The 26,324-nt window shown below is 36.0% G+C and overlaps 1 protein-coding gene across 1 annotated transcript in view; it reads right to left on the bottom strand.

Annotated features, from left to right (window-relative positions):
* Nucleotides 1-444: 444 nt before the first annotated feature.
* LOC120892319 (broad substrate specificity ATP-binding cassette transporter ABCG2-like) overlaps nt 445-26,324 on the bottom strand; it is a 41,925-nt gene continuing 16,045 nt past the window's right edge. The window contains 10 exon segments of the mRNA XM_078020731.1: nt 445-531; nt 5,945-6,034; nt 8,295-8,443; nt 9,552-9,620; nt 9,623-9,675; nt 10,927-11,016; nt 17,136-17,218; nt 22,288-22,535; nt 22,842-22,922; nt 24,306-24,457. Coding sequence (XP_077876857.1) covers nt 445-531; nt 5,945-6,034; nt 8,295-8,443; nt 9,552-9,620; nt 9,623-9,675; nt 10,927-11,016; nt 17,136-17,218; nt 22,288-22,535; nt 22,842-22,922; nt 24,306-24,457 — 1,102 coding nt within the window.

Here is a 26,324-nt window from a genome sequence, read left to right as displayed (position 1 = left end):
CTTTAATCTTTCTCTCCAAATTACCTGCTTTTTCTCCCCTTTCTTATTCCATCCCCAACATATCAGCCTTCTGTAGCACCATTCTTGCAGTTTTTGCCATCCAAAGAAGAGCAACTGGAGTATAATTATCAGATGATGCTTCATTTGCTCTTTGCTTTCTTTTATTTTAAACCAAATCAACCAGTCCCCTCCGTTATAGATTAGTTATGACATCCAAGGAAATAACAACAAATTACATGAGAGTACATACATGTTCTTAAATAAATTTATGCAAACAAATATTTTTCCAACTTAAAATGTTCCTCAAAAGGGGATTGTTGAAAGCCATCTCTGGGCTGTGTGTAGACTATATCATACATCACAGCCAGTGAATAGAAGAATCTGGTGTCTGGGAACTTCCAGTAGACATTTCCTCTGACAGACTTCCCATACACGCTGTGAGCCCTATTCAACATCTGCCAAAGGTCCCACACAGTACTGGAGTTGGGGTGACCTGCTGTAGCTGCACAGCCGCCCTGAGATGGGTGTGACCTGCCAAGACATGAATCAACCTGCTGACTGCAAGACATCAGGAAGAAAGACTCCTCCCCTCAAAGCTTATCCCTGCCTTTGATGTACCCCCTGAAATAAACCACAGGAGTTATTTTATAATTCTCTAGTTCCAGCTCCTGTGTAGACTAGACCTGTCAGGGGCTCCATATTTTGAAAATATCTTTCTGACTTTGTCTTTTGTTCTTCATTAATTATTGTAGACTTTAATTTCATAGGTGGCTTAAACCTTTCTGAGCAGGAAAAAGAACCCCCCTAACAAGGCACAGTATTTACCAGTACTGGCATACTTCCCTATTAGAGGTAAAGTTAGAATAAAGAGAGTATATAAAAATAAATGAGGTATACAAATGATGAGGCATCCTGTGAGGGGAAAGATAGAACAGCTATTAGACCATAAGTCTAAAATTTTTAGAGCTGAAAGGACCTTAGAAATGATGAAATCCAGCCCTGGAAAATTTCTTCTTGGAGGTGGCTCTATAGGTACTGCTGTGGTGGGACAGGAGGGCCAGACAATTATGTCTCCCCATAGTGGATAAGTTGATAAATTTTATTATGTGTTTCTTACCACAATAAAATATATAAAAAAGTGATTATAATACAAAAAGATAAACAAACTAGTGTTTATTTAAATTAGGAATAATCTAAAAAGAAGATATTTATAATTTTAGCTTTTTAAAAATATTTTTGGTCTATATTGTACATAAAGTATGGATAAATATTTTCATATGTGTAATGAAATGTACATGTAGGGAACTGTAAAGCACAGTTACAGAAAAAGCAGAATACTTCCAAAAATGAGAAAAACTCTTTGACTTTGATATTTACATAATAACCAGGTAAAGCAGATGTTAGGATATGATGTATTAATGAAATGTTGTAAAAAGAAATAAATGTTAAAGTTTAAAGATAAAAATTTAAAGTCATGTCTCTACTCTGATATTGCAGGAATATGGCAGGGCACCCACTGGTGGGTAAATGACATTCCAAGATGACCACATCAGGTCTACATCTGGTCATCCCCTGGACCCTTTAATTCCTGTAAGTATTTCTGTCTAAACAAGAGGAGCTATATGTGATGTCTTGAAACAGACCCCAAAACAATAAAAGAACTAGTCAAAAAGTGGTGGGATCAGAACTGGAGCTTGGTATGTAAAATGTAAATATTAAGGAAAGCTGGGCACAGGGAACATGGGAAATTTCCACACTACCTTTGCAGCTTTTTTTGTAAATATAAATTGTTTAAGTACTAAAAGCTTATTAAAAGTGGAAGAGGTACTTAAGCATGTACTTGTACACATAACCCCACAAACCTGAGCTGCAGTGATGATCTGATAAACAGGAACTGAGAGAAATATACATGTATCATTTCAAAAGCAACCCATGGAGAGAGGAAGAAGCAGTGATTGCAGAGGGCCTATGGGGCACCTGTGTGCTGGTCACATTCTACCTCTTGACCTGGAATGGTGGATGCAATATGTCTTCAATATATGATACTTCGCTTTACTGTGCTTTTTGTTACATTGCCAAAAGAGAAGTTTTGAAACACAGCACAGTACTGGTAAATACTTCCCTATTAGAGGTAAAGTTAGAATGAAGAGAGTATATAGAAATGAATGAGGTATACAAATGATGGGCATCCTGTGAGAGGAAAGATAGAACAGCTATTAGACCATGAGTCTGAATTTTTTAGAGCTGAAAGGACCTTAGAAATGATGAAATCCAGCCCTGGCAAATTTCTTCTTGGAGGTGGCTCTATAGGTACTGCTGTGGTGGGACAGGAGGGGTAGACAACTATGTCTTAGCAAAGCTCTCAGGAGAATCTGTTGCAACCAGATTATATACTACTGAGGCATCTGAGGAAGTGAAGTTACTTTGCAGAGCCAGAGTGTCCCAGATATTTCATTCCTAGAACCCAGGCCCTCAACTCTACATATAGCTCAAAGCTCCCAGCCAAGAATCTTGAGATATTACAAATCCTTTAAAGAACTATCAGTAAGTTCCACCAACCTCAATTAGCTTATCAAAGACATGAATTTCTATCTGAATTTTTTTTTTACTGTAGAAATGGCACTATGTTTCCAATATATTTTAGGTTTATTACTTCTAGTAGAACATTAACACATTTGTTATTTATTGAAGAATGGCAGATCAAGGATACAAAGGCTGTTAAAACTGTCCAGCTACTAATCTGCTTACTCATTTTGAGCATGAGAAATCTGATAGCACAAATATTAGCAACTTGTCAAGAGTGTCTATAGTTAAATTCTCCTTTGTTATATCAAGAAATTAGCTGGAATTTCTTCCTAATTCTGACTGTCCAATGAGATAAGTTAACATGCAATATGTAATAGAATTAGGTTTTGATGTGGATTATTTGATGAATAATTCAGTTATTTCTGTAATTTTTTATTAAAAATAATTATGGCTTACCTATGGTATAATGAAACTTAACAGAAGACAACAAATAATTTTCATTAGATATTTTTTAATGTGAGGGTAATTCATAGAAAATTAAAGCAGAATTTAAGAATGTTTTTGAAGAAATAAAATTCTTAGGTAGGCAATTATGAGTAAGATAATCATCAAAATAGCCAAAGTCACATGATTCTTCCACAAACCCCAAAGTGAGAGATCAATGTTCTGCAGTTCCAAGAATTCTTCACCAGAACATCTGAAATTAAACACAGAAAGAATGTAACTTCATTCCTAGAATCTATGAAATTTTAGTCAATACAGTTGCTGTTCCTTAAAGACATCTCTATGCATACAAAATCTTCAATAATTATCCCTTTATATATAATACCTATGAATCATTAAATAAATCAAAGGGGTATACATATCCTACATATTTAAAAGAAGAAGTGAAGTAGGCTTAATGAACTTGGCCAAGTTTATAGTCACATTAAGAACCAAATTTCTAGCTTGATCAAATTCATATGTTTTTAAGTCTCTAATGCTGCCCTCTTTAAAGGGCCAAAATAATTATCAAGTGACCTTTCACTTACTCCTGATGGGGAAAACTGTGGCCTAAGTTATGACACCTATGCCCCTTCCTAAGATGATCAAAGTTGTTTGTAGTTCTGCTTATCCTTAAGACAACCTTCCTAAAAACATAGGCTAAGAATTCTAAAATCAGGACCAGAGAAGAGCAAGGGCTTCCAACCAGAGTTGTTTGTCAGCTGTCATTCCAATATTATGAAGAGCATCACAGATGCTAGGGTACAGGATATTACCTGCAGGCCCAGAAAACAGACTCAGACCTGAAGTACCAGCTGGAACAGAGCAGAATGGAGCATTCCTGCCGCAGGTAGAAAAGCACCTAATACTAAGACAGTATCAACTGTGCAGCCACAGTTATGGCCTGTTGTCTTGCGCATCTTGGCATTTAGAAGTTCCTAAAATAGCCATGACCTCCCTCTGCTAAGAGGAGCTTCTTCCTTCCTCTTGTGAATATGAGCCCTATGTAAGTGTGAAGCCTGTGGTGGCTCCTCCTTATCTGGTCCCACATTTCCAACCACTGCATTCTCCCTTGAAGCCTGGTGGTGACTCTATGTTACAAAGACGTCACACCCAAATCAAACCAAGGAGAGTGGACAAAAATAGAAAATCTCTTTTCCTAGAGGCTTTTCCCATTAGTAATTCAAAATACAAAACTGTCTTTTTACTAAGAATTATTTCTAAGTTATTTGAACATCCAAAAGGGATTTAAAATACCAGTATTCTCTTTTCTTTCATTAATTTTATATTGATATCAAATGATTAAAAACAGTAATAGAAAAGTAAAATATAAAAAGTACAAAACAAGATCTTCTCATTTCACTAAAACCAGCATTTCTATTTTAAGAACTTGATGCAAAAATGAGAATTCCTTCTTGACTTGTTGAAATATGTGTTTATTCACTAAAGGACATAACCATTGATAGGGAGAATTCCAAGTCAGTCAGTGTCAGTCTCTCTCTCTCTCTCTCTCTCTCTCTCTCTCTCTCTCTCTCTCTCTCTCTTTCTCCCTCTCTTTCTCTCTCTCTGTCACACACAAACACAAACACACCGCCCCCCCACACACACACACTCACACACACACATAATGTGAGCAGAGGAAAGGACTAGATCCAGATCTTAATGTTACCCCCTTTATGTTACTGCAGCCCTTTTAGTGCCTACTGTGGTCCATGGGCTGGGCTGACAGCACAGAATCCATACATCCAGAGACTATAAGCTTTGCTAAACTATCAAACAGCCTGTTTCAAACTCAAATGCTCTAAAAACTAAAAATTACTCAAAAACTGAAACATTAATTTTTCCAACATGCCCCCAGTGAACATTTCTATACAAAGACAATTTGGACTGTAGCATAATACAAGTACAACATGTTCACATGCATTAGTGCACAATGACTCACTTTATGAGGGGGAAAATGTAGGCTCAGAAAGGTTTGTTGACCCTGAAAATTCTTGTTCCAGCTCTAATCCCAGGGGACTCTCTATATCTCATCATAGTAATAATAAAGCCTCTTAAGACATTGGACACAAACTTACATTACGTAGTTTAGACAGTTATTGCCATGTGTTATATTGAGAGCTTGACAGAAGTATCATCCCAAAAATTCATTATGCTGCAAAGCCTATGTGACACAAAGGACAATGCAAGGTGGTTTTAAATTTCAAAACATTTTCAAAGAATCATAACGATTAAATCTTCAAGTTCAATCTTTATTGTTATTTCCAAATATATACAAAGTTGCATATTCACAATATGTCACAAATTAACTAATTTCCCTGGAAATTAAGAGGCCTAAGGTTGGGATATTCCTTCCAATTGGCCAAGAAGGGAGATCTCTTGGTAGATCACCCCAAAGCCCCTTCTTTCTTCTCTCTTTAACTGTATAACTCTATAATCTTTATAAGTAAAATGATATAGTATTGCTCAATGAATATTGCTGACTTATGGTAATGATCTTTTCTTGTTTTCATCAAAATCACTTGTAGGAGTTAAAATCTTGGTTACAATGTATTAAGACATGGTTTTCTTTGGAGTTGATTCCTTTGCTAGAGCCATAAGGCTAGGAGTGTTATTTAGCCTCTTTGTTTCTCATAATTTCTCTTTAATCATATGCTAAGTATCCCAGTCTCCCATCCTCTCATTTATTTCCTTATTGAATATAAACACAATGTTTTTCATCTGCCATTCTTTCCACTTTACTATAAGATTTATTCTCCTCACCTTTCCTCATCTGAAACAACAGGGTGACTGAGGAAAACCCCAGATGACTCCCTGACCTTGTGCTCCTGGAAGGTGTCCACAGGTCATGGCAGGGGAAGTGAGACTTATAGTCTTTATTTTCACTGTTCCCACCTTGGGCACCTATTCACAATGAAAGTCAAGGACAACTTACTGTAAAGCCATAATAAGGAATGCTGAAGTACTGAATCCACAAGATCTGAGGAGCTATGCTTCTAAGATATAATGGCAGAACCAAAATCATCTACAAAAAGCAAAAATCATGAATTAGAACTGGTCCAGGAATTTCATGAGGAATTCTAGAGAAGAGCATTTTCAAGAATGCTATAACCTTCTAAACATTTCTGGTAGGAACAACTCTTGAAATTCTTTGACCTTGCTCTAAATATTAATCTTCCTTTGTATGTGTAAACCTCACATGGCCAAGACTGTTTAGGGTTTTAATTAATGAAAATATACTCTAGTCTATATCATAGATTTCATTTATTTGGAAGATCCTTAATTGTTAATACTATATTTTCATGTTTTTCTGTACTTGCAAACAATGGAAGATTAAGAAATATATTCATCTCTTGGTATCCAAGGGAGACCAGCTCTAATACTCACATATATAGATACTCAAATCTGCAGATCTCAAATTCTATTATTTTAAAAGAGCATAGTATTTGCATGTAATCCCAAGCAAATGCTTTATACTTTAAATATACGTATCCTTTGCATTTCAAATCATCTTCATATTTTTTTACCTACTATAATATAAATGTTGTATATGTAGTTTATACTATATACATATAACCATATAAACTATATAGTTTAGGCAATAATAACTAAAAAAGAAAATGTACATATTCAGTACATACCTAATTTTTGTTCTGTATGTTTTCCATCTGTGGTTGTTTGAATTTTCTAATGCAGAACTCACTGACACAAAGAGCTGCCTACTGACTATCCTAAGTATAACACCAAGGTGTGTTGCTCCTAATGATTCTGAAAATCTAGGAACATATACAAGAATGTTCCTGAGCTTCACATACACCTCTCCATTTCCATACAATTGTAAGATTTGTTATTTACAACGATTTGCTTTTTGCATCAATGACATTAATAATAATTTGGGGTTCAGAATTGTAGGCTTCAGGTTTCCCAATGCTTAGAACTTATAAACTGTATAGCGTGGTGTAGTACAACAGAAAACATGGATAATCCCTCTGTTTAAAGCTATGAAAAAGTGATATTGCAATGCAGATTCAGGAAGGAGCTCTGGAGATGAATGAGAGGCCCACATAACACTGGCCCCAACTGGGTTGAGGTGAGCTGGGATTTGCACAATGGTGGCAGTGCTGTGGTGAGCCTGTGTATATCAGACTTGACCTACCAGAAGTGCCTGGTGTATAACATGACATCTCCGAGTGAAATAAAATTTTACAACTGGCTTTTAAAATTCTACATGAAAACTTCCAAATCACAATCAATGTATCAAATAAATCAAACAAAACATCTTTATTTACTGAAGGACTTTTTTTATAGTAGATGAAATACAAATTACACATCACATTGTTTATGGTATATATTGGCAGTTGACAAATTCAGAAATTGACAAGAGTATGTGTAAGCCATGCTTTTATGTTTGCCTCAAAACGAATCCCCAAATTATGGATAACTATACCACATTAATAAAAAGAACTTTTTAAAGTGTTGTATATGTGTCATTCAAGGGCATCTCTTTCTACTGTACCAGAAAGGATGTCCATACCAATTGGCTGAGCATCCCTGTTTAGCTGATATTGTGTAGGAATATGTGGTAATAGGCTCTATTTATCTGTTGATTCATCTATGTGAGTGCAAATTTTAGGACCATGAAAGATTAAGACTTTGTAATCATTTTCTTAAAAGATGAAACAGAAACATATTGATATTGGCGATTCTCAGGAATCCAGACAACAAGTGACCTAATACTATGGACTTTAGAAATTTCCAGTAATTTTAAAACATTTTCAAAATGCAAAAGGCATCCAAGCTAGACCCCCTGTTACACTTCTCATGGAGTGTAACATGAGAAAGTGAAAGCTTTCACTTTCACCTTGGGGAATAGTGAATCCAACCAAACCAGCTCTGCTGCTTACACAGCTGGCAGTTCTCTAACACCAGCATGAAAGGCAGGTGGACAGTCTGGTTTTTTTTGCGAGGGAATCAATCATTATTCTTGTTTTTGAAGTCCTAATTTATAAACATTAATAATCACTAAAAAGTCTTTTTTTAAAAGATCATTAATAAGGACATGGCTAAGATAAGTAAGTACATGAGAACACTAGCAGAAAAGCCTATATAAGAGCAAGGAAGAAAGTGGTACATTCTTTAATATAAACTACAGTTCAGTCTATGGCTTCCTGAAACCATCAGATTCCCACATCCAGAATCCTCAAAACAGACTTTTTATGACAGGAAAGTGTCAGAGAAACAAGGGGAAAAAATTCTGTCCCCAGAGAAGCCCAATTCACACTCACCAACATAAAATAGATGTCCATGACCCATCTTGTTATAGTTACATCACTATGACTTATTCCTATGGCCAGTGACATGGAAATGGATGAAAAAGCCACCATCATGAGAGTAAAGATCATGATGAAGAAAGCCTCCACTGCTGGATTTGATCCTTAAAGAAAACAAGGGATTGGTTTAGCTGTGTAGCTCCCTGTGTATCTGGAACAGTTTATAGTGCCAATAAGATTACAATATCCTGAGAAAGTAAGATCAGAACAACAAAAAACACATGCAACTACCCTGTGTCACTAATTTCATTATTTCTCTTCATGCAACTGAAGGGTAGCCATCTTCATAAAGTAAATCCCCTTAGTATAATCACCATGTGGCTCTGTGATTGGGAATAGGGCTGCCAAGCTTCTTAAATTACTTTATAATTATCATGAGCTAATGCTCTGTATTAGTATGGTCTGAAGATTTTGGAACATCTGTAAGAACACTGATAAGAAGTCTACAGCTCTAAGATTCCATGCCTAATTCTCATAGCACACTTCTTATTTATAAAATTGAAGTTTCCAGCTCTATTAGTGGTTATAATCCTGTGGTGAGTTATCATAGAAAATTCTAGAGTGTGAGTGTGTGTGTGTGTATGTGTGTGTGCACGTGCGCACATACACACACATATTAGTGAAACTTATAGAAATGATAATTCAGTGAGCCTGGTGTGAAGCCAGAGCATAATGCACAACTGATTCTGTTCTACATAAACATAAAATAGATGTAATCTAACAAACAAGTAATTTTATCAAATCAGTAAATCCCAAAGTCACCGTCTTCCTCTCATTAGAGTAGGAGACAGGGACAAAAGATATTCATACATTGTTTTTTTCAATCTCTCTCTACATATCTCTGCAAACAGAGATATTATCTGCCTGTGTATATTTTTTTTCTACATAGAGATGCATGTAGTAAGATATAGAGAAAAAAAATACAGATAGGCAATAAATATCCCAGCTTCTCTAGCACAATCTAGTGTTTTAGTATGATTCATGGCATCCCTCAGAAAAATATAGTTCCATAAATACATTTTAAAGTTCAGTTGAGAAAAAGTCTAGAAAAAGTGTCCACATTAACCAGCTAATTTAGAGAATATACCATCAATGCATGATTCCTTATAGCTTGTTTTATGGTTTTGGGAACCAAAAGCATGTTTGCAATGAGAAGTTAACATCTCCACATATTCAAGGCTAGAGACACATCCCCTTTGTCTTGTTACTTACCCACCATGAAGTATACTATAAAAGCAAATGTAAAACTTGGCAAGAACCTCCTGGCTAGTAAGTCAGATAAATATTTCCAAAGAAATAAGACGACACTTTGTAGTATCCACTGATGTGCTCGTGTCTGCAGAACAAAAACACACACAACACACCCCAGATTAGTCCAAGAAGGCACAGCCCAGATGAGATGCTGCTGTGCATACTCCTGCTGCCACCAGGTCTGACACTGCAGCTGCCCACACGTTCCAGGCTGACCCTCCCCCCATCCTTCTATTTCTCAGATGCAGCCTCCCTGGGGCATTAGCCCCATGAGGCTCTTGCTGTGACCCCCTCATGACAGCACTCCTCCTGCTGCCACCCACTCTGGCCCATATCACCCCTCCAGGGGCAGATTCTGCATCTCCTCACTCTCCTCAGAGTCTCTGCTTCTGCTGTCAGGCTGGCTCTGCCTGAGGAGCAGCACTTCAGGGCTAACTTCAGTGGTAATGGAGGCTTTTCTTCTCTCCACTTCTGAGTGTGAAAGTAACATGGTTAATTTCCAAGGCCCTCTAGCAGATTCAGATCACTAAATTTGTTTACTTCTCTCTCTTTTGTTAAAAAAAAGAAAAAGACTTCTTCCTCCCATGATCCTGCCTCCAAGTGCAGCACTATCAGCAATCAAATTCTCATCTCCCCTCTTCCTGACACCTTTCTTCCCTAAATTCCAAACTCTTTCACCAGTGTCTTCATTCCTTTCCTCTCTGGTAATTCCTGTCCTGGGCATGAAGGCCTGAGTAAATTTCCTCCATCCTTGAAAAATACAGGGAAAAACCATCTTGCTCTTGCTCTTTCCTGTAAGGCTGCCCTCTGGGTCTCTTCACTTTTTCTTTGATCCACTCAGAGCTATGCTTGGCCACATACTTTGTCAACTTCATATCCCATTTCTAATTTGCTGCTTACACCTCTACTTAATCTCTACCGAAGACTCTGAAAAATTTCCTTGGGAGGGTCATTATGACCTATTTTTTTCCTAAAAACTAAAGATACTTATTAACCCCTTTATTCCTTGTTTTCTCAGCAGAATTGGGATTTGATGACCATACCCTAACCTTAAAATTTCTTTTTTCTTTGTAGCAGGTCCCACACACTCTTGACTTTCTATCTCAATTGGGACTGCTTTTGCTCACTTAATATTGGTAGTCCTTATATAGACTTTGTGTTTTACATGGTAAATATGTATAATTTAAATGTCAATTTGAAAACATAAAGAACACAAGGGAAAAGAAAAGAAAAATAAATACCAGTAATCCCCAGAATCACATTTTTGGTCTAATTCTGCATTTAACCATTTTCCCCCAGCCAGCAATGTCCCTTAACAGAATAGAGACCAACTCACAGAAATAGCTGCTTCTGGACCACAAAGAGTTTCACAGCTGACACGCTATTGAAACACTGGTGAGCCATCAAGAAGAAGAACACTGCTGCTCTGTCAGGACAGAGTGGGAACAAAAGCACCTCAGGTAACTCAGCACCCTTAGGTTGGTTTCTTCCCATAAAACTCCTTCCAGAAATAATGTAATATCAAATACATCTTAAAAAGAAAAGTAGAACTCTTTAAGTTTAAACAGATAGGAAAGCCTGGCCCCTTCTAGTGGCTCTCCCAACTCTGTGTCTCCTCATTGGTACCCCTGTCACTCCACACTATAGCAAAAATTGAAATTCTTGTTTTGGGTTGTTGTGCACTGACTTGTTTTCCCTAAAATTCATCTATTGAAGAGATAACCCCCAATGTGATAGTACCAGGAGGTAGGCTTAAGGAAGTAATAAGGTTTACATGAGGTCATGAGAGTGGAGCCCCATGATGGGATTAGTGAATTGGTGGAGAGGAAGAAACACCAGCTGTTCTCTGCCATGAGAGGATGTCCAGTGAATGTCCCATTTACAAGCCAGGGAGGGACCCTTATAGGAGCCTGACCTGCTGGAAGGGAATTCTAACCCCAGACTTCCAGACTCCATTTTTGAGAGAAAATAACATTCTGTTGTTTCAGCCACCAAGTACATGGGATTTTCCTATGACAGCCTGAGCTAACGTAAAAATACTCCCTCATCTTCAAATTAACTCACAAAAATGCTGTATGTCATTCCTAATGTACGAAAAGAGAAACATTAAACTAAATGAACCTAAATAAATCTCCCAAGAGTTAAAATATTTAATCATCCAGTTTGGTTTTAAAGTGAAGTAATAAGAAAGTAAGACATGTGGAAAGTAATGAGATAGGGGAGGAAACCCCTGCCCAGCTCCTTGCTGTAGTCACCCAGGACAGGGCCATCATTAGCCTTGACAGTTATCCTTGATGTGGGACAGCCACTTTCCTACAGGATTTTCTAGGATGCTCAAAATAAAAATCAATTTGATGCTTATTTATAATATAAAAAGTAATTTGATCATGTGTATGAAGCTTTGATACTTATTTCTTGGTTAAAATAATTGAGGTTCAGAAAGAAAATCCTTATACTCCAGTAGAAATAAGAATTTCATGAAAGCATGCCACCATCCCTGAAACAAAGAAAAGCTTCCCTTCCAAACCAAACAACTGAACTGAAAGTAAAAACCAGAAAGTGAGATAATGTGTGTATCATTTCAATGACTTAAAAAGAAGAGAACATTTTTATGCATATAAATCCAAGTAAATAATTCCAACTACTTAGAAAAATAAAAAGAAAAAGAAGAGCCCATAGGCAATTTTTTTTCACCTAAAGAATGAAGAACTAAGGGGTATAAGCTGTTTTTAGTATGAAAGTTCACATAATAATCAAAGTGAATGGAAAATAGCCAGGCCCAAGAGAAAAACTACTATATAACTTTTGCTATTGGAATAAACATAATATCAAGTTGAAAGGCAATTTTAGAAACATGGGACATGGCAAAAATTCACTTTAATTTGTTGTCTTGCATTTAATAATACAAATACATTTAATAATGTAAGTCAAAAATACAAATTAAAATGAGGTTAGTGTTCATTTTTTTCCAGAAAAAATCTGAAGAAACTGCTAAAGTTCTTCTTTATTTCTTTGGCTTTTTCTATTAAAATATTCATGATTCTAAGAAAAAAACAGCATAATTCCTTCTAATACATAAGATGATTTATTTTACATTAAACAGTTTTATTATTAAAAAATTTTAATGTTAAAATATTTAATGCTTTTCAAGAGGTAACCTTCATATAGATCTGATTTATTTTTATTCATAAATTGACAAATTGTAATAGTATATTTCTGGGGCAAAAAGTAATGTTATGCTTCAAGAATATAATGTGTGAAAGAATAGCAAAATGAAAATAATTATGGTGGTACCCATCAATTCAAGTATTCATCATTTTTTATGATGAGAATATTTGAAATTTATTCCTAGAAATTATGAATTGTACATTATTCTTTTATGGATTCACCATCCTGTGCAGTGTATCTCAAAAGAGAAGAAGAAGGAGGAGGAGGAGGAGGAGGAGGAGGAGGAGGAGGAGGAGGAGGAGGAGGAGGAGGAGGAGGAGAAGTTGTTCAAAAGAAAAAACCTATACTTTCTGCCTTACTGAGATTAGTACTTTCAACCTTCATCACCTCATTTCCCCATATGTTAGCCTTTAGCAACCCCCATTCTACTCTCTGTTTTTTAGAGTCCAATAGTGTCAGAATTTACATATGAGAACATGTGACTTTTGTCTTTCTCTGTCTGGATTATTTTACTTAGCATAATGTTCTCCATTTCTATCCATGTTGTCACAAATGGTAAGATTTCTTTTCTTGAGGCTGAACAGCATTCCCTTGTGTATACACACACTTTCCTTATCCATTCATCAGCTGATGGACACTTAGACTGATTTCTGAATCAACTATTGTGCACAGTGCTGCAATGAACATGGGAGTGAGACTCCTCTTAACAAACTGACTTCAAATATTTTGTATAAATACACAGAAGTGGGGTTACTGGATCCAAATATTTTTAAACACCTTTTTTTTTTCAATTTGTTTAGTAATCATCACAACTCTTAAGGCTATTCAAATAAGCTCACACTCTACACAGGATTCTAACCCAGTTCCTTGGTTACACAGGGTAAGAGAGAGTGCAAAGACATTGCTTGGTCTCCCCAAAGAACTAAACTGTTAGCCTCTTCAAATGATGAGGCACTGATACTAAGCCCTGAAGAAAGGTCTAACAATCTGGTTTCAGAGATAAGGCTGAATTTTTTTTCATAAACAGAAGAATCAATTACATGAAGATGGATTTGATGAGCCACACACATTGGCCACTTTTACAATGCCCAAACTTATAAAAAGTTGTAGCAATTGTAAGTAAAAAGTACAAATTATAATGAGGTTAGTGTTCATTTTTTTCCAGAAAATATCTGAAGAAACTGCTAAAGTTCCTCTTTATTTCTTTGGCTTTTTCTATTAAACATTTAATAGTTAGCATTTCACTACTTTAAAATTGCAGCTGATGACAGATTTCTTAATATTTTTCCAAATGCTTCCTGCTACATGATATACACAGTACACAACTTTGAGAACCTGTGATTATGTTGAGCTTGGTTAAGAAATAGTATCTACACAGGGCATAAACCAAGTATTGGCAGAGTTGTAAAAAATTCCAGAGATCTCTGCCTTTAGAAGCTAAAAAGGAGACTTAACTCTGGAAAACAACTGTAATAATTGTCTCTTCATAGAGAAAAACAACCTAATTCAATAAAGAGGAAAATTCACTGTACTTGAATAAAGAATTAACTTTTATGGTTATTCTTCCATTCAAAGCAACCAGCCTATAACAGGGATCCATTTCAGGCATTTAGTATGAACTTTCCTACTCAAACACAGGAGGCTTATTTTAAAACTGATGTGTTTTATTCTCTTTTCTTCCTATTTTCCTTCTTCCCCTCCCTGTGTGTGTAGAAGTAAGATTCACATTTTTTTGTGTGTCCTAGTCTGGGCTATCATATGCAGGTCATTAACATGTTCAGATCATTAACAAGAATAAGGAAATTGGTATTAGTAAGATGTGAAAAGATAGAAACTGGTACCAACAGATCTGACCAATGGCTTCTTCAGGGCACCATGTGGACATTATATATACCTTTTAAAAAGTATACTTGGAGTCTAGTTCCGGAATTTCCCTTTAATAACACTTTGTTCCCCTTGTAGAGAGGAAAATAACTCTGGAAATGTTAGTCTGCTCTTTCTTTTTTGTATACTAGAGGAAATCAATAAAATTTATTTTTGTGTGTTTTGCAAAACCCTGTTCTCATGATTTGCACTGGCATCTGGGACAAGGACTGAGCTTTTGGAATCAAGTCTTTTCTACATATCAAAATAGATTCAACATCAAATTCCTTAAAGGTTATCAATATTAAAATGGGGATGAGACCATCCACTTCTCTGGCTATTGGTAGGTAACATGAGCCACAGCTGTCAATAATGGAGCTCAATGCCTAGCAAGGAGTGGTTCTCCTTATATGAATTGTGATGAGAGCCCTGTGGACTCTGATGTTGAGAATCTAGGTTCAGACTATGAAGCAACTGTTTAAAATGACATCCTGGTATGCAAGTTTTTGGGATACATTTTAACTGAAACTAGAAAGGATCATAACACTGACAAGTGCTTTCCAAATGAGAGGATAAATGCCATTCCATCCACGTGTCCTATACTCCCAAATAAAAAAACATTAGGAAAATTGGCTCACAAACCTCCAAAGAAAAATGATCACTAGGGCTATATCAAAATTAAAAATTCTGTGCAAAAATGGTACTATCAACAGAAATAAATAAATCCACAGAATAGGATAAAATATGCATAAATAATGTATCTGAAGAGGGATTAATAACTCATAAATATAAAGGACTGTACATTAGCAGCAACAATTACAAAAAATCCTGAGCAAAAAAATCTTATTTTAAAAATCGCAAAGGACTTAAAACAGACATATCTTCAAAGATCTAATGGAACTCTGTTATTTCAAAAAAGAAAAAATAATCAATTTTGATGAGAATATGGAGAGATTGGAACTCTATGTTCTGCTGCTAAGAAGGTAAAATGAAGTAGAAGAGAGTATGGCATTAGTTAAAAAATCAACAGAATTTCCAAATAATACAGAAGTTCTACTTCCGGTATCTTCTCCAAAGCTCTATTGAAAACAGAATTCAAATAGCTATGTGTATACCCATAGCAGCATCACACAAATAACCAAGATGTGTAAGCAATCCCTATTTTTAGCAATGGATGAATGGACAAATAAAATGTAGTATATACATATGATAGAATATTTTTCAACCTTAAAACAGAAAAAATTAGGATACCTTAATTTAGAAGAACCTTGAGGACATTATGCTGAGGTAAATAAGGCAGTCATAAAAAGATGAGTATAGTATGCCTGCACATTCATGAGCTTCCTAGAATAACCAAATGCAGAAACAGAAAATTGCAGATTGTTGCAGAGGTGGCAGAGGTCGCTGTGGGTGGTTTCTCTTAGGTGGATTGAAGATTTCCCCTGGGAAGATGAAGAAACGCTCTGGAGTTGGATGGTGGTGATAGCTGACAACTGACAACGTGAATATATTTGATGTCCCGGAACTGTGCACTTAGAAATGGTTAAGATGTGTATGACAATTCACAATAGTAAGACTGTGGAACCAACCTAGATGCCCTTCAAAAGACAAATGGATAAAAAAAAAATGTGGCCTTTATACACAATGGAGTATTACTCTGCATTAAAAAATGACAAAATCATAGAATTTGCAGGGAAATGGATGGCATTAGAGCAGATTATGCTAAGTGAAGCTAGCCAATCCCTAAAAAACAAATGCCAAATGTCTTCTTTGATATAAAGAGAGTAGCTAAGAACAGAGTAGGGAGGAAGAGCATGAGAAGAAGATTAACATTAAACAGGGATGAGAGGTGGGACAGAAAGGGAGAGAGAAGGGAAATTGCATGGAAATGGAAGGAGACCCTCAGGGTTATACAAAATTACATACAAGAGGAAGTGAGGGGAAAAGAAAATTTAAAAAAAAAGGGGAGAAATGAATTACAGTAGAGGGGGTAGAGAGAGAAGAGGGGAGGGAGGGGAGGGGAGGGGGGATAGTAGAGGATAGGAAAGGCAGCAGAATACAACAGACACTAGTATGGCAATATGTAAATCAGTGGATGTGTAACCGATGTGATTCTGCAAGCCGTATATGGGGTAAAAATGGGAGACCATAACCCACTTGAATCAAAGTGTGAAATATGATATATCAAGAAATATGTAATGTTTTGAACAACCAACAATAAAAATTTAAAAAAAGAGATGTGTATGAGATGTGTGTAACTTACCACCACACAAGTATATATATATGTGTGAAAAAATTAACTCTTCTATTCAGTTTTCAATACATTTACTGTCCCTACCCCATAATAAAACACCAACGTTTACCCTCTATTGTCATAAATTCAAATTATTTTTTAATTTTTATATATGGCAGTAGAATCTATTTTGATACAATAAGTTCAAATTCTTAATAGATGCCCCTGAGCTTGAACAAAGTGACAGGATTTTCTCAAAATCAAGAGCTAATTATACTTACCTATTTTGTATTTCAGTACAATCATTTTTTAGCGAAAGGAAAGTAGCACCTACAACAATTCCCAGAATGAATGTGGAAATTATCTTTTCAAAAAGAAAAAAAATGAAAACAGAAAGAAAAGAGTTTCAATTGCATGTAAAAATTTTATTATTAAAAAATATATATTTTAGCAATGGATGAGTGGACAAATAAAATGTAGTACATTTTATTTATATCATACTACCTAATCAAATTTCTCCACTAAAATACACACTTTAAATGACTTGGCCAGAGTCCTACCGCTTTCTAAATCAGTCATTAACTGGAACTGAACTCTCAACTATCATGCCAGTAAACATGCAGCTTTATACTTCAAGAAGATCAAGTAAAAACAGGATGTCTTTACTCTGATCATTGGAAATTAATGAAATTTCAAGGCTGAGGAGGTAGCTTACCAATAGAATGCTGTCATGGCATATGCCACATCCTAGGTTTTGATCCTCACTACTTCCAAATAAAGAGATAAACAAGAATATAATAACATATATACACACACTCATACAAATTCTAACAATGGGATTTTGAATGATAATGCAGTAGTAATAGATACCTTTCCAACTTGTGGGATATCCCCACCTGCACTGGAAAGTACATTGTCACTGTCACCAAAGCACTCAGCCAGTTGAGGACACCCAAAGGTTCCATGACCATCTCCAATGACATTGCTTATCTTCCAATCCCAGCCAGTGAGGTCTACATTTACTTGGCACACCTGAGCCTCAAATTCTTTCTTTGCCATTCTCATTCATCTTTACTTACACAGTCTGTATGAATGGCTCCCATAGAGAATGGACCAATGTAAAACTTGTTTGTAGAATAAAAAGTGGCTTAAGAGTGATTTAATTGTCAAAAAGTTAAGGGTTACATTGTGATATAGTCTATGTAAGGAATTCCTCTTATAATTATTCTTGCTTTAAATATAATAATAGAGAAAATTGTAATGCAAAGAAAACAAAATATGCTACCATATATCTTGGAAACATCAAAATAAAAAGAAACCTCAACATTATCGTGATATCAAGCCATGAGCTAATTTGTAAAGGACACTTATGGCAAGAAGTCAAACAAAAGGCAAAAACAGAATCATAGTCTGTAAACACTAGTTTGTAAAGACCAGATGCTGGAAACAATATTATTTAAATGTTTCGCCTATGAGATGTTCTTAAAATTCATTTCCTAATAAGAGAAATTTAGGAAGGAAAATCCTTTGCCCTGACATTTTTCAAATACCTTCAGGATATGCTCTATTTCATTACAACAGCTCAAACTTTCAAAACAAATGCAATTGGTTCTATTGACATGCAGCACACATATGTATACATGTATACTTTTATGCAGTATGACTTTTAAGACATTAAGACTTCATAATATACGCTCTGCATTCTTTGCTTCTTTTGCGTCCAAACTTGACATCTTACACTGACTGAATATTACCATTAGGATGTTTCCTAGATATTTTCAATTTTCAAACATATTGACAAAATGATGAATCCTGGATCATATCATGCTTTCACAAGGTTTATATGTGGTATTTCTTCTTCCATAAAGAAAAAGAAAGCCTTTGAGCAAACTGAAACGCTCACAACACAGCAAATGACACTATCTACAAGCTTTGTGCATCTGTCCACTAGTCTCTTTCAAAAGAGATAAAAAAAAAATTTCCAACCATCTTACTCTGCCTTTGTTCAGATGTATTTAAACAACATTTCATTTCTCAAGGTGTGTTTTGAGTGGTGTTTGTAGCTTTCTCTTAAAAAAGAAGTAGAAGGAGGAGGAGGAGGATCCATAGTCAAATGTTTGTTTTTTATGTGAATATAAACAATGAACTTCCAGGTGATTAGTGATAATGTTGTCCAAGTTGATTTGTTCAGAAAACTCGGCACATTAAAAGAACATTAAATCTTCTTTCTCCAATAATCTATTCATTCCTAGATCTTCTCAGTATTTTATCTGGTTAGATGTCAAATCTGAATCATGTAAAAAAATAACTAGTCCAGAACAAAGTACAACAATAAGACAATAAATACAAGATTATCAGCAGGAGTCATAAAACTTTTTAACAACTTCATTTTTACAAAATTAGAGAAATAAAAATAATATGAGAATAAGAACCCTATACAAGGGTCAGTAAACTACAACACACAGATCAAACAGGGCTAGTCTCCTATTTTTCTTAAGCATATAAGCTAAAAATGGTTAAATTTTTTTCCATTAATTGGGAGAAACAAATCAAGAATAATATTTCCTGCAATAGGGAACATCTAAAGAATTCAAAATTCAGTGTCCATGAATAGCATATGTATTAGTTGTGGCTACTTTGATGCTGAAGCGCCAGGGTTGACTACTCCAGACAAAGGCCATCTATAGCTCTCAAAGTCCAAAATATTTACTATCTGGGCCTTTATCAAAGAGTATTTGTCTGCTCCTGAGCTAATTTTCCAGCATTTACAAACAGGAACAATAGTTGTTCTGCTAAACTCAGGGAGCTACAAGATTCTACCCTTATTTTAGAGACTGAATCTTTTCTGAACACTGTTGGAATTCCTTCTGTGGAACTGAGTTTTCTGATGAGGCAAGTAGGCTGAATGTGCATCCTGGAGGCTTTGGGCTTGTTGTCTGCACCTTAAAGAAGCCTAGACCCAAAACATGCACAATCCTGGTATTTTATAGATAGGTATGTTCTAATAATGCCTGCCCATAACTACCACATATGTATTGGACAAGACATACTAGAGAGTCAAAAAAGAAAAACTTAATGCATAAATTACTCTAAAGAATCAAATCACTACATCATCTCACTACTGAACAAGGTTCGATGATGTAACTCACCTGACAATTTTCCAAATGAATTAACATCTATTATGAAGAATAAAATGTAACTTTTAGTTGACAAGACTCTAAAATGACTGTGTTCTGAGAGATATGCCAAAGCACAAGGATCAAAAATGTTTGCAGGATGGAAAGCATGATTGAGAAGGAGATGCTGGTTCTCAGGCACACTTACAAATCAATAATACTTAAAAATGAAAAGTACGGTGCTTGTGCAGGGAAGTCAGTTATTTGGAGCCAAAACCAGCCACATCTAAATATTCCACAGAAACTCAATGATTGATAATAAAAATAATACCCCCCCAAAAAAACAAGCTAAATTGATTTTCTTATAAACTACCTGAGAGGAACTAGTTTTTTGTGTGACATAGGGCCATGAATAAATAAAAAAATGGGCTGGCTTTGTAGCTCAGGGATACAGCAATTGTTTAGTATGTATGAGGCTCTAAATTCAGTCCTAGCACTGCAGTGGGGGAAAAAAAAAAACTTAGAAGTGATCGTCAACAACTACTACAGAGCCAGTAAAAGGAAAAAAAGAACACCATCACATCTTATATAAAGGAGTTAAGCAGACGTGAATAGCCTTGTTTTGTCTGGTTATTTCCTGTGCATAAACTGCACAGTCTTTGAGACATCTATGGCTTTACCAGGATTAGAATCTCTTAACGAGGAGGGTCAATTACAAGAAACAGCATTCTGCCTACAGTCTCTTCCCTCACACAGTGCACAGAACAAACTACTGTCAGAAATAGTCAATAAGACTAGGTTCCTTAAACATCTAATATCAAGAGCAAACCAACCATAGTCCATCTATCTTCTTCCCTCTTCCTTCCCCTTTTGTATTTTCTTTCTCTTTAAAATCTCTTCATTGTCTCTTCTACCATATGGCACACCATGAATTTTCTGTTTTCAGATATCATGTCTCTGTCCTCATAAGAAAATAAAATCTATGCCAGTAGAGGTTTTAATTTTTACCCATTTCATTCACCAGTAGAGTATCAAAATGGAACACATACTCTTGAGTTGAACTTTTCAAATGAATCAATAAATGATTGTGGACAGCTACTAGAAAATACTATATTTAGTTGATATTTTCTTTTCTTGACACTTTTTAAAAAATAAAATTTTGTTGAAGATTTTCCATTAAAATTTGTCTACATCATCAAAATTTTGAGTTATATAGTCCAGGAAAACACTTTAAAAAGCATTGCAAAGGTAGAAATGTAATTGTGTCATACCTGATGTGTTATTCAGCTTTTTTATCATCGTGAAAAAAATATCTAAGAAAATCAACTTAAAGGAGATATTATAACTTTCATATGAGGTGTCCCCTGAAAACTTATTTGATAATGCAGCAATATTCAGAGGTGAAATGATTGAATTGTGAGAGCTGTAATCTGACCCGTCCATCCATTACTATGGAATGTCTGAGTAGTAACTGCAGACACATGGGGTGTGGTGGGAGAAGGTGGGTCACTAGGGAGCATGCCCAGAAAGTATTGTTCTTCCTGAAGCCCCTTCTCACTCTCACTCCTCTCTGCTTCTGAGCATTTAAACTTATTTGTATAAGTGCTACCTCCCCTTGGGCCCAGAACAATGGAGTCAGTCCTCTATGAACTGAGACTTTCTGAAACCATGAGACTCAAATTACCTTTTCCTCCGGAAGTTGTTTTCTGCTATTTTGGTCACAGAAAAAAGGACACTGACAGGAAATAAGATTTATTTTGGTTCACAATTTCAGAGGTTTCAGTCCATGGTCTATTAGCTAAATTGTTTGGGGCCTGAGGTGAGGCAGAACATCATGGCAGGAGGGCATGATGAAGAAATGCTGCTTCCCTCACGGCAGCCAGGAAGCAGAGAGAGCAAAGGAGGAACCAGAGACAAGATAATCCCTTCCAGGGCAACCCCCCACCACCCCAGAGACCACTTATTCCAATTAGGCCTCACCTCCTACTTTCCCAACCTCCCAATACTGCCACCAAACTATGAATCCCTCCATCCTTTGATGAGGTCAGATGATCCAACCACTTTCCAAGAGCCTCACCTCTGAATACTGCTCTATGGGGACTATGCCTTCAACACATGAGTCCTTGGGGGAAGACTTACATCATTTCCAAACTATTACACTGGTTCAATTGACTCTTTCTATATCTCAAATAGAATAGGAATGACAAATAAATGGGAGGATGGGTAGAAGATAAAACAATCCTGGAGCAGTCCATATCAGAACAAATAGCTCTCAAATGATTATTTCAGAGCATAATTAGAAGAATCTGTCAGTTACCTGTGCTATCCAGGGCTGGGGACGACCCACCAAGTTTTGGAATGAACGCCAGGTGATGCCTATGAGCTGATGACCAAAAGAGGTAACATAGGAGATCTCCTCCCTGAATAAGCTCTTCTTGTTCTGATCATTTGAGAGTCGTTCTAGTTCAGATTTTGTTTCTCCACAGATGGGGGATTTTTCATAAAAATCAGCTAATGCTTCTATGATTGACTCTTCATTATCTAAAGGCATTTCAGTGTTGTTGGCTGGAATAAAAGTGGATAACAGGCCTCAGATTACTACCTCATTAGTAACAGATTACTACCAGTTTTACCAGGTTTTCTGTGAACTCTTATTTGTATAACTCCTAAATTCTGAAACTTGAGTACAAAAAACCAACATAATCACTTGTAAATTAGATAAAAATACTCACAGTATTCACTGACAACTAAATTTATTTGGTTACCACATAAATATGTAAATTCACTAGGTTATTTTTTAATGAGCTACTGCATTGCAAAACCTTAACTAACTTAATTTGGCAAAAATATGGAAATGTTAGATTCACATACCTTCTGACTTTTGCTTTATTATACCATTAATGACATCAAAGAAGACTTCAGCAGGATTGGCGTAGTGCTCACAGCTGTAACCTAGAAAAGATACCAGCAAGAACTCCACATAGGTTTTGGAAAATAGAGCAGACTCAGTAAGTCTGATGGAGGTAAGGCTAGGGAAGATTGACTCAATAACTTCTTTCTCCTTGCTCTCTTTTCATCTCACTATTTTATCCTTTCCTCTTATACATTTAGTCCTACAATATTTCATATTCTCTGTCCCCAACTTAAAAAGAAATATTCCAAAACATTTTCGAAATCTATAGACCATCTTATATTAATCCTTACTTCTCATAAATCTTTGAACCCCAAGTAGCTTTCAATATGTCTTGGTGTTTATTAGTACTTCTTCAAAAATCTAAATATAGGTCCAAGAAAAAATATTAAGTTTCTTGTGAACTTTCAGTTAATGTAAAGAATGCTGAAACATCAATATGCATATCAGCAAGGACTGCGTGGCTACCTATTAAATCCAGAGACCCAAAAAATCACCTCTCAAGCTGCCATAATCCCAGATAGATAAGAAATTCCCATAAGAAGCACTATCAACAGAATGTGACCAGCACAGCACATATGAGCTCTCACCTCAACTTCCTGTGGCACAATCATCTAAACTTGGCCTGAGCTCTGACTTTTCAGTTCATTTTCCCTGGATTCCCCAGATTCACATGTGTTTGATTATTTTTAAACAACAAAGATTTAATAAAAACAAATTGAGAAAGATAATATTAACAATTTTATTTCGGGTCATGGAGAAATATCTATAATAATACCCAAAAACTTCTAAAAAGAAGAAGATGGATAAGCCATTAAAGAAATCATAATATTTAATCTGAAATAGAACCAAGCAGCCTGGAATGCTGGTCCATTAATGTCAGATTCAGGGCCAGCCATTCCACTCAAGACCACATCACTCAAGACCTTCAAACTAAAGTTACTAGAAAATGCAGCAGCATCTCATGAACCCTCAGGAAGGCAGAGCAAGATCATGTGTCAGGGGAAATATTGGACAACAACAATCTGTTACATGGTCCAAAAGGCAATGATTTGGGACTTTTAAAAAATGTTCAACCAACAAAATAACTAACTGTAAATTCAACATGTTAATTACTTAACTGTAAGGGAAAGGTCACCACAACTGGGAATAGAACAGGCAATGAATTGCCCATGAGAAATACACGTGTATTCCCCCCCACCACCACAGTATGCACACTCACATAGGAGAACAGAAAGAGCCCTGAACAATAAGCAAGTGCTGCAAAATGAGGGAAAACTCTGGCACCAAACTGATCAAAAATGTTTTAGGGTGGTGAAAATCCAGTTAGGTCTATGCAAAGATCAAGCAGCACTGTTGCTACCCCCTCTGCTCTCCCCAGGAGTCTATGAATGAAGGATCATGCATGAGAAGGTCAACTACACCTCCTGATTTGAAGTACTCCAAAGCCATCTTGGCAGGACCATGGTACACTAGTTTTCCTGAGGCCAATATGGTGAGGCTGTCAAATAGCTGGACGATGGAATACTGAGGCTGATAAATAGAGAAGATGATTGTTCGTCCTTGCTCTGAAAGCCTAAGTGAAAAAGGGAAAATAATGAATTATTAAACTTCCAAACCTTGCACTTCTTGGTAAAATACTTTATTCCTGTCAGTAGAGCATTTTCTCTCAGTTCAACTTGATCTCGTCCCACAAACTTCTCATTTCAATTCATATTATATACTTGGTGTTAGCACAAAAGGACAGGGCTGGGTGCAAACTTCATGGATCATTTCAGCCTTTTATTCCAGAAGGGGACTACATTCAGAGGAATGGACCCACTCTTCTAGTGGAATTTGAGCCCTGGACAAAGGAGGCTTCTGGGCTTATATAAGCTATACTGAGAGGTGACTTAATTAATGATCTTATTAGTTTGGGGCACTTAGGAATTTAGGGTATAACATACTGGGTGAAATGGGAGAGATCTAGGGTCAGTGATCAGTTTGGGCACTCAGGAAATAGGTTTGTGAGAATTTGAAAATTTGTTTTTACTGGGAAATATTTTTACTTGGGGAAGAGTGGAGGGTCTGGGTCAGTGTACAGTGCTTGTCTCTTTCCCTTCAGGGTCCTACTATACTGTCACTGGGAAAGGGTTTATTTGGGGAAAGATTAATGCTTTGGCTTCCTTTCTAGGGATTGTTCTGTCACTGGGAAGAATGAACTGGGAAAGGATCAATGCCGTTAATGTGCTAATTTTCTTTTTACATCCTCTGTCCAAGCCATACTATTTTAGGGTGTGTCATATTCCATATCTCATACTTAGAAACTGGGGAACCTAAATTTAATGCTTTTTTAAAAAAGATAAAGATTCTTAAAATTTGATGCATCAACAGTCTAGAATTGGCTAGAATTTTAGTGAAAATGCAGGTTCCTATATAGTCTTCCCAGTGAATTACAATATCTGGATTTATGTATAGGGAATCTGTATTATTAATAAGCATCACAGATAATCTCTAAGTACACTCATTTTGAGGAGTAGTTATGGACCAATGATTAAAAGAATATCATATAACTAATTCTCTTTGATCATTTAACCATTCTGGCTCATTAGGAATTGGTTTTCACTTCTATCCTCATGATCTATTATTACTAAGCACTCAGAATATCTTCACTAAATGCTTTAGAGTTAAACTCATCTCCATTTACAAAATGTTGTTATAAGGCAGTTCTAATATTTTCATTTCCCTCCATTTTACAGATAAGGCTTAAAGGTCAAGCAACTGAACAGGGACTCACAGTTACTAAGGGGCAAGTTTGGGATCTGAGCTCTGAACTAATGCTAAGCTAGGAACACTGCTAAACTATCTTTTATAGAAGTTATTACTTATGGGAAGAAGAAACAAAGGCCACAATCACTATTCAAAGCAGTTATTTAAATTATTTTAAGAGAAGAATCATTTTAATTTAAAAATTTGATAAGCACCTTGTGCATCTAGCAATGTATCCAAGAATGTTCTGATTCAATGAGAAACACAAGATAGGAATCTGTAATTTCAATATGATGATTAGAAGTAGCTAATGGTTCTTTATAAACAAACAGAGGTTTGCAACCCAGTCTTAAAATAATATAAGTAGAATATTGAAAGCACTAACAGGAGTGAGTTAAGAAAAGAGATACTCACAGTTAAAGAACAAGGTGAACAAAGAGTAAACTGAACAGGTCTATTTTGAAAGTACCAGAAGCTGTTCTGTGTCACACAATAAGCAGTGCTTATGTGTGTGCTTGTCTTGGTGTTGTGTTGGGTGAAAAAAATAACTAAAGTGAGGAGCAAAACAAACTCATGATGAACCCTTCACTTAGAAACTGGAACTTTAAAGGACATAATGAGTTGGGAAATGTCTGGAAGATGGAAATGGGATTGCCTGGGAGCCATGTCATTCAATGAGTGCTTACTGTAAATAG

This window comes from Ictidomys tridecemlineatus, chromosome 9 (assembly GCF_052094955.1).
Source record: "Ictidomys tridecemlineatus isolate mIctTri1 chromosome 9, mIctTri1.hap1, whole genome shotgun sequence".
NCBI classification, from domain to species: domain Eukaryota; kingdom Metazoa; phylum Chordata; class Mammalia; order Rodentia; family Sciuridae; genus Ictidomys; species Ictidomys tridecemlineatus.
This window is presented reverse-complemented; position numbering and strand designations above follow the sequence as displayed.